This window comes from Camarhynchus parvulus, chromosome 1, assembly GCF_901933205.1.
Source record: "Camarhynchus parvulus chromosome 1, STF_HiC, whole genome shotgun sequence".
Classification (NCBI taxonomy): domain Eukaryota; kingdom Metazoa; phylum Chordata; class Aves; order Passeriformes; family Thraupidae; genus Camarhynchus; species Camarhynchus parvulus.
Window position 1 is genome coordinate 62,495,282 of NC_044571.1, and position 14,160 is coordinate 62,509,441.

Here is a 14,160-nt window from a genome sequence, read left to right on the forward strand (position 1 = left end):
CAAGTCAGAAAATTGGAGACAAAGCTTGTGAAGTTATTCCTGTAGAAATGATAGGTATTTGTAGCCAGAGGCAGGAAAAACATCCTCCCCTCCATGTTGCTAAGGGAGGTAGACCTGTTGATATAACTGATAAAGCCTTTTGGCAAGCTTGTGTTTGACTGTCCACTTTTATTATTCTGTCCTTGTCGGAATCAACCCTTCACAGGATTGTGTTCATTCTTTTTAGTTTTAGAAAGAGCAGTTTTACCTTTATACATTAATACTTTTTGCTATGCCTAACTTTTTAAGCTATTCGTGCCATTTTAGTTGACTGAAATGACTCAGTCTCTTATCAATGTCATTGCTTGTCATTTCCAGACTTCCTTTCGACTTCCTTTTTTTAATTTTTTTCTGGGAGGCAAGTTAAAAACATGTTCTGTAATGAGAAGCTGAGAACTGATACCTTCCCTTGCTATTGGAAATTCACATGGCTCAACAACTCTGTATTTACTGTTAATGTTTAAGGACTGTCCATTCAGTTTTAATCCATCTGTTCTGTTTTTCTATTGAAGAGAAATGCTCTCTAATGCCAAGTAAGATTTTAAGGTTGTTTTTCCAGTCCACTTATTAGTACCTTTTTCAGCAATATCCATCACCAGAAGGTTTGTATGAAGTTAATTGGACAAGATTTTTTCAATGAATCTTAATTGTATTTTATTTCTTTACAAATAACATCCAGTGTTGGCCTCAAATTATTGTTTGCTAGCAGGACTAGATTGTCCCATTTACAACACAGTATTTAATGCAAACTTCTACTTTTCTTCCAGACCTCTGAGACTTTCCTAGGACCCAAGTTTTTTGCAAGTCTTTTTCAAAGGTCTAGGTAAATGTCTTCAAGAGGTCTTGAATGCAAGCTACTGGGCTCTGCTGGTCTAAAGGCTCTGTCTGCACACACTTGAGGTCCTTGCATTGAATGTGATAGAATTTATTTCCAATATATGTTTATTGAGCACTTCTGTTTGTCTCGACGCCAACCTTTTGTCCATTTTAGCAGACTTCTCCTTCTGCCACACATACTGTCTTTTCAAATTGGTATCTTTCTTTGTCCTCACAGCAAAACTAAAAGGCACCTGCAGTGGGTGAACATGCCACATCTTACTGTGTGACCATATTATGTGCGCTGACTTGTATGGATTGCTGCTTCCTGACTACTGATGGGGGAAAGGCTTTTGATGAACGTGTGGTATAGACCCACATTGGTGTGAAGTTTAAACCTTTAGTCTTTGAGACTAGTTCAGTGACATTGCAGAGAAATCTAATATTGTATTGTCAAAGAAACATTTTTTTTCCTAGATTGATTACACAGACTGACAGGTAGCACTTCTATTATTGTTGTAGAGGGTGTCAGGAATAACATTCTACATAGTACCTCCTGTCAGGGTTTATCAATGAGCAGTGTGTTCTGTCTCCAGAATAAATCAAATGCTTGAATTCAGACATGGAATTTAGCTGTGTCCCAGTTAAGGCACTAAAGACTGGGTGCTGAAGGTGGGGTACTGACCTAAGCACTTGGATGCCTGTGGGAACCAAATTTCATACAAATAAAAACATTTAACAGCTGTGCCGGAGAATGGAAAGCTGCCTGGTGGAAGAGAACCTGGGGGTGCTGGTCAACAGCAGCTGAACATGAGCCAGAGTGTGCCCAGGTGGCCAAGAAGGCCAATGGCATCCTGGCCTGGATCAGCAATGTGGCCAGCAGGACCAGGGCAGGGATTGCACCCCTGTACTTGGCACTGGTGAGGGCACACCTCAACCCTGTGTCCAGTTCTTGGTCCCTCACTACAAGGACTCTGAGGTGCTGGAGCATGTCCAGAGAAGGGCAAGGAGCTGGGGAAGGGTCTGCTGAGAGAGTTTGGGGTGTTTAGTCTGGAGAAAAAGAGGCTCAGGGGAGTCATTATCACTCTCTTCAACTGCTTGAAAGGAGGGTGGAGCCAGGTAAGTCCCTTCTCCCAGGTAACAGGTGATAGCACAAGAAGAAATGTCCTCAGGTTGCACCAGGAGAAGTTTAGGCTGGATAGTAGGAAAAAATTCTGTACAAGAGGCCTGTAGTGCTTTATTAATGTGTGAGTCCTCTTGTACTGAGAGCATTGTACTACAGGTTTCAACCCACAGCAGAGCTACAATATCTACCGTAGAGGGGCAAGCAAGTGAAAGCAGTCCATTGGGAGGGATGAAGTTTTAGGCTGTGCTTAGTAGTAAACCATACTGGTTAACCAGTTAAAATACCTGGTTAAAATATCAGGTTAAAATATCTCTAGAGCTTGGTACTGTAGTTAGGTCATTAAGCTGACTCTATTCCATTATCACTCCTTCAATTTTTCCATTACCATCAGGTATTTTTGCATTTGAAGTTAATGCTGTAACTAGTAAATGTCTCTGTTTATGTGTAGGCAGTATATCTGAAGTAGAAGTTTGGAAGTCTTTGTAGGGAGTTTCAGTAGCCAGATGATACCAAGACAAAACTTATAAAAGCCTGTAACACTGCTGGCTGTCAGGCTGTATAACTCTAAAATTGTATTTACTTTTTTTTACCAGGCTACTGTAAGTACTGGCTGAGAGAGGCAACTCTGCTTTAGAAATACTGTACAAGCTTCTTCTCAGCCTAATCCTTATGTCTATGTTTGATGTAAAGCACTGTTTCCAGATGCAAAATAGGATTAACTTGTGGGAATTCTGAATGTGCCATTCACCCCTAGTGAATTCTTTCCATCTGTCTCTCTGTTTTGTTAAGAAATATCAGTTTCTCAATTCTTGTTGATCGAATTCTTTTTTTATTTCAAAAGCTAAGTGTACTAGGTCTAGCTGGGATTGAGTTAAGACCACTACAGTAAACCAATGTAATTTAGTGATATTTTTTTAAACAAAATTAAATGCAATTTCAAAAGCAGCTTCTTAGACTTGCAGTACTTATTTCCAGCATGGAAAAATGGTAATCTTCAGCTTTTTTTGGTCTTAATTCTTCCATCCTGTTTTCATATAGCACTAAGACGTACAATATCAGAAAACATGTTCCTTGTGACCTGTTAATATAATTGAAAGGAATGCTCAGCTGAATCCTGCTTTCTGTAACCTTGTTATGTGATATTCCTCAGTTAAAGTGTATCACTGCTTTCGTGGGCCTCTTGCCTCTGTGGCTTTTTTTCTTGTTATCAGGTTTCTTGCAACTTTTCAATGTGTGCAAGTGAGGGCTTTTTTGTAGTATGGTTATGAGGAATTACAATTGTGTGTGTGGGCATTGTCTCTTCCCTTCCTGCCCAAGTTTTAACTGCTGATTAAAGGGCCACTGGTTATCAAAGTGACACAGCTTTATTTCTGGATCTAATAAATTTTAAAATGATGATATGTCAGATTGTGCAGATTTAATAATTTAATTATTATTATTATTATTCATTTATTTGTGCCTCACTAGGACATTTCCTAGTAACGAGTTGTCCCTAAAATATTTATCCTTTATAATAATAGGAAAAGTGAGTTGATTGTTAGAAAAAAGTGTCCCTGTTAGTATATCTTGTTTTTTTACCAGTCACATAAACAAGAACAATGTGCTTGTAGGTTCTAAAGAAAATGCGATTTTTTCTTTTTTTTTTTTTTTTCTTTTTCGTCCGTAGGCATTTTGTCAGCAGGGCCAGTTTGCTGAAACCTTGGTTTGTTACAAAGTTTAAAGATTCAGGTTTGTTTGCTCCAGGGTAGTGATCTATCTTCTTCTGAGGTTCAGCCGCTAGAGGGGGTGTAAACCACCCTCTCTATGTAACTAAGGCTTGTACCAGCTGACAAAAACTCATCTTCAGGATTATGCGGTTGCTGCTTGTTGTGGAAACATACTTTGTTAAGGTGTCTAATTTCAAAATCTTCTTTTCTTGTTATTATTTCTAAAGTGAGACAAGGTTTAAGGATAATTGTTCAGAAATATTGATATAGTTTAACCATCTGAGTAACTTTCCTTTGCAGGTGATCTTGTGAATTAGTGTACCATCAATGATGGCAGAACATCCACCGTTACTGGATACCACTTCAATTATAAGTAATGAAATCCCTCTTCTGACTTCCCCTATTGTTAGTGGAGATGGAGCACAACAGGTAAGGAAACTTCAGTATATATTTTTTTCCTTCCAACACATCACTGACATGTTGACATTGTAAAAGATAGTAATCCTTCATCTGGAGTATATTTCTGCAGCTTTAGGCATACACATGTGTTGGAGATTGAGGTGAAGGCAGAACTGGTGCAGATCTAAGGTTTGTAAGAAGTATGAAGCAGAAAACCTGTGTTTTGGAAGAACTTCTTTGTGGAAGAATGGGACCAAATAGCTGCCAAGTTGTCAAGCCATGATTGTGTTTTAGTTTGGAAGTTATATATTTAAATTACTGCATGATTTTATTAAGGCAAATAAACCTTTTCCTATGGTAGAACATAGTAGCTGAGGCGCAACGTGCTAATAATGTTAGTGTCTGCCTGGACACCTGTTGAATTTGTATTTCTTGATGTCAGTGCAACCATCTAGTGCATCAGCTGCTTCACTCAGATTTGTGTCGCTTGTTCGTGATGTACTTTGTCCCATCATCCAGATCTTTAAAGAAGATTGTAGTCCTTGTCTGCCCCAGTGTCAGCCACTGCAGTAGGTGACCAGTGGATAGCTGCCTGCTAGACTTTGCACTGCTGATTACAGCATTTCAAGACTGGCATTTGGTCCTGTTTTCAGTCTACCTTGGTGCCTATGGTCTGTCTGTGCTTCATCAGTTTCTATGTTATTCAAAAGTGTCAAAATGCTGAAGTCATGGTAAACATTAACTATGCTCTCCCCTCATTCACCAAGCTAGTAATTTCACTCTAGAAGGCCATCCAGGTTTGTCTGGCATGATTCACCTTTGTGAATCCATAGTGACTACCTCAAATCACCTTTTTGTCTTTACTGCATTTGGAAATGGCTTCTAGAAAGCTTTGTCCACTCATCTTCCCAGAGCTAAAGGTGATCTTGACCAGTTTCTAGCTCCCTGGGTCCTCCTCCTTGCCCTTTTTGGAAGATTGCACTGGTGTTTGCTTTCTTCTAGTCCTTGGGAAATTCCCCTGTTCACCACGACCTTTCAAACATAGTTGATACTGAGTTACTTGTTCTGCCCTCTGTAAAGATAAGACTCTCAGGCTGCTCTGTCAAGTTTACACTGTAATCATGCAAGATTTTGAGTCATATGTGAGTTTAAATGTTCTTTTGGATATATGTTTTCTTTGAGATGCTGTCTCTTTCTTCGGCCAAGGAAGATTAAAACTGGAAAACAAGCAAAGTATTTCTTCAAAGAAATGAATCTGTGGGAGTTTGTGTTAATCTTCTAATGGAAAGAACAACATATATTCTGTTGTTGTCCTTTTTAATTTAAAACAAAAGGCAGCTCGTTCCAACTACTGTCTGAAGTGGGACTGGTAGTAATCACGTGTATTTTAAAAAAGAGAATTTTCACTGGGCATTAGTCATCAATAAAGAAAGTAATTTTCTTTTCTTTCCCCATTTCATGATAACTGGCAGTTATACACCACAATGTGTGTTTGTTCAGTGGCAGGGAACTTCTGTGGAAACCCTTTTTGCCTCTGGTGATTTAAAAGCCATCAATAGGTAGAAATACTTTGTATATCTGAAATATGGGAAATCCAGAATGGCAGGGACTGTGTTATGTGTCAAGGTTGCCCAGTTAAGACTTATGCCACAGAAAGGTCAGGCAGCTGCTTATTTATTTAAAACAGTCTTAAAATCATGCATGTTTGTTTTATATGGTACTTAGGAAAGGGGTAGATACTGCATTTGAAAGTATGACGTATTCAAGTACAAAACACTGTAGTGTTGAGTCTTTTTTTTTCTTTAATATTAAACTTGAATATTAGTTCATTGTATTCCTTTGTTTTCCCTTGAACTTTGAAACTATAAGAAGGAAAAGGACTTTTGCCTTTATGATGGAGTTACTAATTTTTCTGTAAGTCTTTTTACTTAGCTACAGTACACCAATTTTGTAGTGGTTACTTCCTTGATGTATTAAAAGTACTTATCCAGTTTATTTCGTAACAGCATTGGTGAATATGGTTAACCAATGGATGCATAAATATATATGGATTTTTATGGATTGCATAAAATATAACCTAACCTGTAGAGCTGACAAAATTTGTATTCCTGCAATCAGAATTCAAAGCTGCACTGTCCATGTAAGGAAATGGATATTTTCTTCTGTGTTCATAGCATGTAAGTTGGTCTGTAGCGGAACTAATTAGTTTTAGCCAGTCCTGTCTGAAAAGGTATTGAAAACCAGTAGAAAATTGGTTATTTAGGTATTTTCCTTCTGAAAACCAGTAGAGGAGTTATTAAACTATTTTGCTTCTGTGTTGGTATTTTCTACGTTAGACTAGTTAGCTGTATACTAAACTTGAAAGGTTTTATTCAGCTGTAAAACATCTGAGGATTTTTTAAATCAATTTACCCCTTCTTACATTTTACCAGAATTAACTCTTGTAATTATGGTGACTTAGGTTGCTTATGCTGCATAACTGAGTTACCAGACGGATACAGACCATTCCGTACTTTTCTGGAACAGTTCATATCTTCAAGATAATCTATTTCAAATACTTGAAGTTCTGCTAGCAGTGTAAATGTGAAATAGCAGTACAAATATTTGAACAAGTTAAGATGAAAGGTCATATGCTTCAAACAGCGGAAGTGTCTGATCAGGTTAAAGCTGTAACTTTCCACCATGTTTTAAAACAAAACAATCCACAAAGTTAGAGGAATGTGTGAGTGTTCAGTCAGAAAACATGGGAAACTTAAACTGTGTGGATGTTTGTATGTCACTCAGTGCTGTTGTGGGAGATTGCCTGGTTCTCTGTCCCACAGAACAAGGGACTACTGTTAATTTCATAGGATAAAACCAGTGAAAAGAAAAGGCAGAGACCAAGCCTGCTGGCTCCTCCTCCTCTGTTAAGCACAGAAGTACTGCTTGATTTTACACCTTCCTATCACTGTGTTCAGCATGAGGGCATAATGTACTTCTTATGTCTTGATGGTGAGTAAGGTTGTAGATGGAGAATGGAGCAGATCTATAGGATCTATGATAGAAACCAAGTGAAACTGGGAAGACATGGTATAAGGACAGAAATGCTTGAGGGTTTTTCACATAAGGGTAACCAGTGCGGTGATGCTTTAGTGATTTTTGCTGAGGCTGGACAGGAAGGATGTGCTTGATTATGTGAGTCCTGATTTGGTGGAAGGGGAGGAAAGTAAGAGGCAAGAGTTCAAACTACTTTAACACACTTACGTTAAATTGTTTTGGAAAGTTGCTACAGCACCCAGTGCAATTCCAAAACAAATTAGTAAATTGCTGACACAAGTGTGCAGCAGCCAAGGAGTTCTGGACCCTCACAGTACCTTCCCACTAAAGCTAGCAGTTGCAAAGTGAGACATTCCTGTATGACCTATGTGTCCTTTATTACCAGAAAATATAGATAGCACTCTCAAAATGCTTGTTAACCATTTCCTTTTCTCTGGGGAATGGGACATAGTGTTTGACCTTTAGTTGACTGTATTTCTTGGCAAGGTATAGGGGTAAAGTAACACTTTTAGCTTGGGAGGTTGGATGCTTGTCCTCCAAATTTTATTGAGAAATTTAGATGTTTTGGTGAGTTTTCCAAAAATCCCACTCTGTGTGTCTTTATGTGTTGTGGGTGTGTATATTGTGTATGGGTTAAAGCAGGTATTTAACATCAAATCTACAAGTTAGTGTTCCTAAAAGCAATTTCTTCTTTAAATATTTAAACCTCTGATATTAAAGTTGTTATTATTCACCTGTTGTCATAGGAGGATGCCTTCAGTCAGCAGAGTAATAGATGGCTAGAAAACAAATTAAGTAATCCCCTTTTTTGGCCTTCAGATTGTTTACATATGTGGCATTACAGCAAAATATAATGGTGAAGATGGTGTTGGGAAATATAAATCTAGACTAGATTGCTAAATGAGTTTCCTAGGTTTTTGTTCTGGCACTTCTGCTTCTGAAAACCATATGGTACATTATCAAGTTCCATCTTGCTTTGGTTTTGTCTTGCTGCTGAAAATCAAGCCTAGAACTGCAATATGTTTCATGATCTTTTTCCTTAACAAGAAAAAAAAAAGTGTTAAAAGTTGTTTAACAACATATAATGTTATAACTGTTCTCACTTTCCATCACTTTCCATATTGTGCTCTTTTCCTTTTATCTGTGCTTCGATTTCACAGAACAGAGTATGGGCATGGTTGCTTCTGTCCTTTTTGCCTTTTGTGGGCTTTTTTTGGTTTTTTTTTGTACTTCCCCTTTGGCTCTATTGAATTAGCAGATATGTCTAATTTCTCATTTTGGAGGTTCATTGAAGTTTGTTTTAGTTGACAATTATTCTTCCATTGTTCAGTGACTTCATAGCACTGAAGCACAGCAGAGGTGTGTTTGGTGGAACCATTGGAACTCTCAGGCATGCAATGCTTCAGTGCCAGCTTATGGAACCTCATTGTCAAGCTGTATTTTTCCTCAGGATTGATTAGTACTTTTGTGTAGCAACCATCACTGCAAAATACATAATCAAACTTATATGAGACATTCCTTATACAGAAAAATCTTTTCCATGGAACTTTTTAACTGCTTGTTGGCTATGATTAAAAAAAATTTACAAAGAAAAGCTAAAAATATGAGTTTTGATGACTCAGGGTTAGTAGAGACTTTGTCTATCTGACTTAATCATGTTTTTTGGTTAGGAAGGGTGAAGTTTTTCTTGGTTAAGTGTAAATTTTTTTTTGTGCCTTAGAGATCAGATTTTTTTCCAATTTATTTAAACTGTATCCTTGATTGCAGGTGCATTGAAAACTTGCTTTGAATTTCCTAGAAGAAGCCATAATCCTCAGCAGAAAGTGAGGATTCAAAATTCTTTGATGTGTAGTAATGTATGAATACTATGCTGCTTTTGTTGAGAAGAAAGCAGCACCAGATTTATTGCACAATTTATACTACCATTCAGATATGTTTATTTTAATATTTTCTGTTTGAAAATAAATGTAGAAACAAGAGTGAAGGCTGTGTAGTTCATAGCCTTTTCTGTTTCTATTTGGTATGAACATTCGTGGAATGAAGCATCCCCATAAAACTTTTCAGTAATTGTCCTTTCTCTCTAAAATGTCTGTTTTCATGTGCATGATATGAATCCTAGATTAATTTTGGTCTCTGATACAGTGGATTCCTCCCAAGATACTTGAGGCATTCAACCCCTGTTGAATTAAACTGTTCAGAAACTCACATTTGGGAGAATTGGATGACACATGAAAATTGAATTTGAAGTCAGTTAGTCACTGTAGGTTGCTAATACAGTCAATGGGGAGAAATAAGCATGTCCAGAAGATGATGCCTTTCATGGTGTACAAAGGTGACTAAAGATCTGTACTTTTTTGTTCTCTCTCTCTTTTTATGAGGTGAGAAGGTGCAAATTGCCTGGAGCTATAAGCATTGAAGTAGCTTCATTTTCTGTGCAGTCTGCTGCAAATGGGTCTGGTTGCTGGGTCTGTGTGCTCATCCATCAATAAGGTTTGGAAGGATATAGTTATGCCTGAATAGTGTCCAGGACCCAGGCATGTCCCCATCTCTCCCTTCCCCTGTAACATGGGACTCTTAATGCTGAGTAAGCCATGACCTGAATGGCAGACTCCAAGACCTACAAAGTCACCCCAAGTGCTTACCTATGTTTCCTCACATCGACTCTTAAATTACGTGAGAATACACTCTTGGCAAATAAGTTATCTGAGGTACACCCTCTGCTAGCTGAAACTTGTTTTTCCCTAGGAAGCATTTCTTAACTGAGACAGTGGTGAAATGCTGGAACAGGCTTTCTAGAGTTGTGACCAAAATCCCAAACCTGTCAGTATTTTAAGAGGCATTTGGACAATGCCCTTAACATCAACTTGGTCAGCCCTCAATTAGTCAGGCAGTTGGATGATCATCATAGGTCCCTTCCCACTAAAGTAGTCTGTCATATTCTATTCCCTAGAGATTGAGACTTTGCCATAAGTGAGTAAAGTCTGTGAGCCCTCTGTATGTTACAGAATTATTCACTTTACAGAGCAGGCAGAATGACGTTCTCTAGAAACAGACTCAGACTGTAGTTTACATTCTATAGCAAAAAATGGCAGTTAGCTTTGTTTTTTCTCCCTCTCTTTTTGAAGTAGAGGATAAAATACATGGGAAAGGATTGGGGTTGTAGAGATTCTTCCACCAAGTCCTTGGTCCATTACTGACTAAGTCATTCCAATCTGATCTAATTGAGATGTATCTTTTAATTTCTCTTCCAGTTCAAGTTTGAATTGTCACACTGTTTTGATATACAGTGGTGACCATATTTGCACAAAACTGGGTATATAGGGTGCTTTTTCATGGTAAAAAGGCTTCTTTGGAAGTGATATTGGATTTCTTAACATTTGAATTTTTTTTAAGTAAATGCTATTTTTAATAACTAGAAAACACTGTTCTTCCTTTGGTGCTTCCTTTTATACTGTATTTAGGGTAAAAATATTTACATCCATCAGTCTTAAATATTATGGACTTTTAACTTGCTATATCAGCAAACAGGATTCTGAGCTGTCAGAATCAATGTTGGGAAATATAAAATTCTCTTGTAGTCCATAATACATTTGAATTGTTGCAGATAGGCAGATTGATCAGGGAAGATACCTCGTGAGGGGACTAGCCCCTGTGAAGTATTAGCTGAAACCTTAGTTAGCCCTTGCTACCCATTTACTGTGCAGTATGAGCTCTGTTTCTCATCCACTTCCGCTTAGCATCATGAAGCTGAATTCCTAGGGGCTTCAAACAGCAAATCATGAAATGAGAATGATCTGATTGAAGTATTACAGTTTTTATTTTTAGAGGTTGATGTGTCTAACCACGGGCCATGACCAGATGCCTCAGAAAGTTCCAGAGTTCAGTGACTGCCCTAACATTGCTTCCTTCTAATTCCCTGTAAACATGGATTAGCTTAAAACTTTGAAGCCCAAATGTTTGTCTGTTGCATTATCCAGATTCCTTGAAGCACTGCTGTTATCCTTATGTTTATACTTTTGCTGATTTAAAGATATAATAGTGGTATTATTTTAAGCAGCAAATTTTCTGTGCACTATCTGCTAACCACGGACTGTGGAAATGCTAATGAGACAGATTGGGTTTGCTGTAAATGAGGCAAATAAAACTTTGCTTAGGCAAGCTGTGAGAACTGAGAATGTGAAAGAGAAGAGACAGAGAAGAAGCAAGTAGATCAAAATTGTAATTATTTCTTGATACTAAAGAATGAGACAGGCACTGTGGAATGTTCACTGATTGGCACTGTTATGTGGACGCTAACAAGTCTTGAACATTTATCATTGGTATTCAGTGCAGAACTTAACATTTGTCTTTTACTGGTTCTTCTCAAAAAACTTTGTGTTTTTACAAACCAAGGCTAGAAATCATCTTTGTCTCCCCTTCTCAGTGGTCACCTTTTTTCACTGATCATCTTCTACGTGAAAAGAAGGAGGAGAAGAACAGTACAGTAAGAATTTTAAAAACTTTTCATGAATAAATGTGTTTTATAGGAAAAAAAGCCTCCCCAGTTCTTGGATCTCTCCAGTCTGCCTTTCTGCAAAGACCAATGAAAGTTTATTGACATGTATAGTTTTTGAATGCCAGTGTCAATGAACAGTCTCAGCATCTTTCCAATCTCCCTGTTTCCAGTTGCTCCTAGGGATATTCTGTCGTCTTAGTGCAATCAGTGGCTCTGACAGCATCTTGTAGCAATGGTTAAAGATTAAATATTTACTGATTTTATTATCTGTCAGCTGCCTTTTAGAAAAATGATGCAGAATTGCTTGGTCTGTCCTCTAGAGTACAGGACTTAAAAGCATGTCACTGGAAAGATGGATTCTTTCACTCCCTTTTTTCCAAATATACAACTACTGTCTGTGTAAGCTGAAATGGTTTGGATTGTATATGTTTTTTTCAAAATCCCAAGCATGTAAATTGCTATTGCAACATATTATATAACAATTAATTCTGTATGACTTTCCTCCCTCATCCTGAAATCCAAGATTTGTTGATGCCCTTTACTGCCCATATCTTTACTCTTCTTCATGAAGAAAGTTTTAAAGTCCATATCTAGAGCAGTTAGATCCTTATAGTCAGTGCTAGCAGATGCTAGGGAAAAGAATGTCTGGTCATGGGAAACCTGTAAACTGGAATTTGCTCAAAAAAATACAGTGGAAAATAGATTTAGAACTTTGGTGTTTGAGTGTTGCATCATGTTACTTGGACAAAGATCAAAGTCTATAGGGCGCTTCTATAAATAATGATGGGAAGCCTGTTTTTGTCTGTCATTGATGCTAAAACCAGAAGATCATTTAAAGTAAAAAAGAAAATTCTAACATTTCCTTATAGATAACATGGAAATGTTGTGTGCTGAGTCTGCTATGAATTGCTTAAAAGCAAAGCTTAATCTAAAGTTTTCAAAAAGTGGTACAAAGCTTAATCTAAAGTTTTCAAAATTCTTTATTGGTTAGTAGCCAATGTACATGTGGAGAGAGGAAGCTTTTATTAAGTTTAACAGAGGATGGGAGGCAGAAAGGTCTTTTGAAAGATGACTTCAAGAAAGAAGTACATGGAAGTAACACTTCATGACCATGAAATTCATAAGCCTTTGGCAATTTAAAACATTTTAAGGTACTGTTTTAATTTAGCTTTTATTACTGATGTCAGGAGTTCCTATTTAATAATCATATACTCTCTGTAAGGCCTACTACATAGATCTTTTGCATTTTTACATTTAATATGTTTTTTAAATGATAGTGGGCTTGATTATGGAAAAGAATAGTTCATAGCCTCATTAGCCTTGTTATGGTATAAGCAGCAGATTTTGAACATACAGTCAATGGAAAAACAACTTGTGCTGTGTTTGTAACTGACATCACCTTAGCTCGACCAAGATGTGATTCCATCTGGCAATTTCTGTACTACTAATGAATAAAAAGACTCAAGTCTTGCAGTATTTTTTGATCTAGCAGCATGTAGGAACTTATAAGTACTGTTGGACAAGCCCTACAAATGGGAACTCTGGCATAGATGAGGTGACAAAGGCACAAATCACAGTAAGTTGGTATGGGAGCCACAGCAGTGTTAGTATCTTGAGTCTGCATCTAGTTTTCATTGCTCACTGGACCACACTCTGTGGCGCCAACCTAGATGTAATGATTTTCGTTGTAGCAAAAGATGGGTAGAAAAACATCTGCTTTGAAAACTAGAAGTAGGTGTTTTTAATAATAAAATGATACTGGATGTGAATAACCGATACTTTTTGCCTAGAAAACTTTTACTTGGTAAATAATTTCATGCTGATCAAATGTTAGGAATATGACTTGAAGTTAAAAGAAAGGAAAGTTACTTTATTTTAAATAGGCTGTAGCTTTGAGTCTTTTTACATAAAAGTGTCTGTGTCTTTGTACACTTACTTATTACATTTGAAGACATTAGATGTTAGTAATGTTAGAATTTTTTATACCTTAGATGACATTTAATCTGTAATCTTATGTTGTTGCATTCTGAATACCAAGACAATTTCAAAGCAGTTTTCTGTATCTTGTCTGCCTATGGGTTAGGACTTAAACCAGTAGTGCACAAGTGGTATTTGAAGTAATTTCTCACAAGAAGAGAGGGATGTGTGTTTTTCTCTGTGTAACTGTCTTTCTTCAGGTGAGGGTGTGCCAGTGGTCCCCTGCTGTTGTTGGGATTAAAAACCACAGACGTGAGATTGCCAGAAAACAATACTGGATGTTTTCAGTTTAGCTCTGAAGTGGAGACTAATAGAGGGAAACCATATTTGTCAGCTATCTGAAATGCCTTTAATATTAATATTTAATAAAAGGCATTTCTGTCTATAGTATTATTTAGGGCAGACCTATGTCAATTATATAGCAAACTTCAGAAACATACTTCTTTCTTTTCATATCTCTTAGTAAATGCATGGTATAAAGTAGCACAGTGTTTGAGGGAGTGCATTAGAATCCAGTTGATTATTTCTTTGCTATTTCTTTTTATTCTTTTACAGAGTATTTTTTT

At 37.2% G+C, this 14,160-nt stretch overlaps 1 protein-coding gene across 3 annotated transcripts in view; it reads left to right on the forward strand.

Annotated features, from left to right (window-relative positions):
• FNDC3A (fibronectin type III domain containing 3A) overlaps window positions 1-14,160 on the forward strand; it is a 110,415-nt gene that overhangs the window by 12,348 nt on the left and 83,907 nt on the right. For 2 of the 3 annotated variants that reach the window (XM_030962931.1, XM_030962923.1), the window contains exon 2: window positions 3,988-4,116. In XM_030962931.1, the coding sequence (XP_030818791.1) occupies window positions 4,015-4,116 (102 nt within the window). In that variant the 5' untranslated portion in view covers window positions 3,988-4,014. Of the gene's footprint in view, window positions 1-3,987; window positions 4,117-14,160 lie in introns of those variants that run through there. The other variant, XM_030962963.1, reaches the window with a different exon arrangement.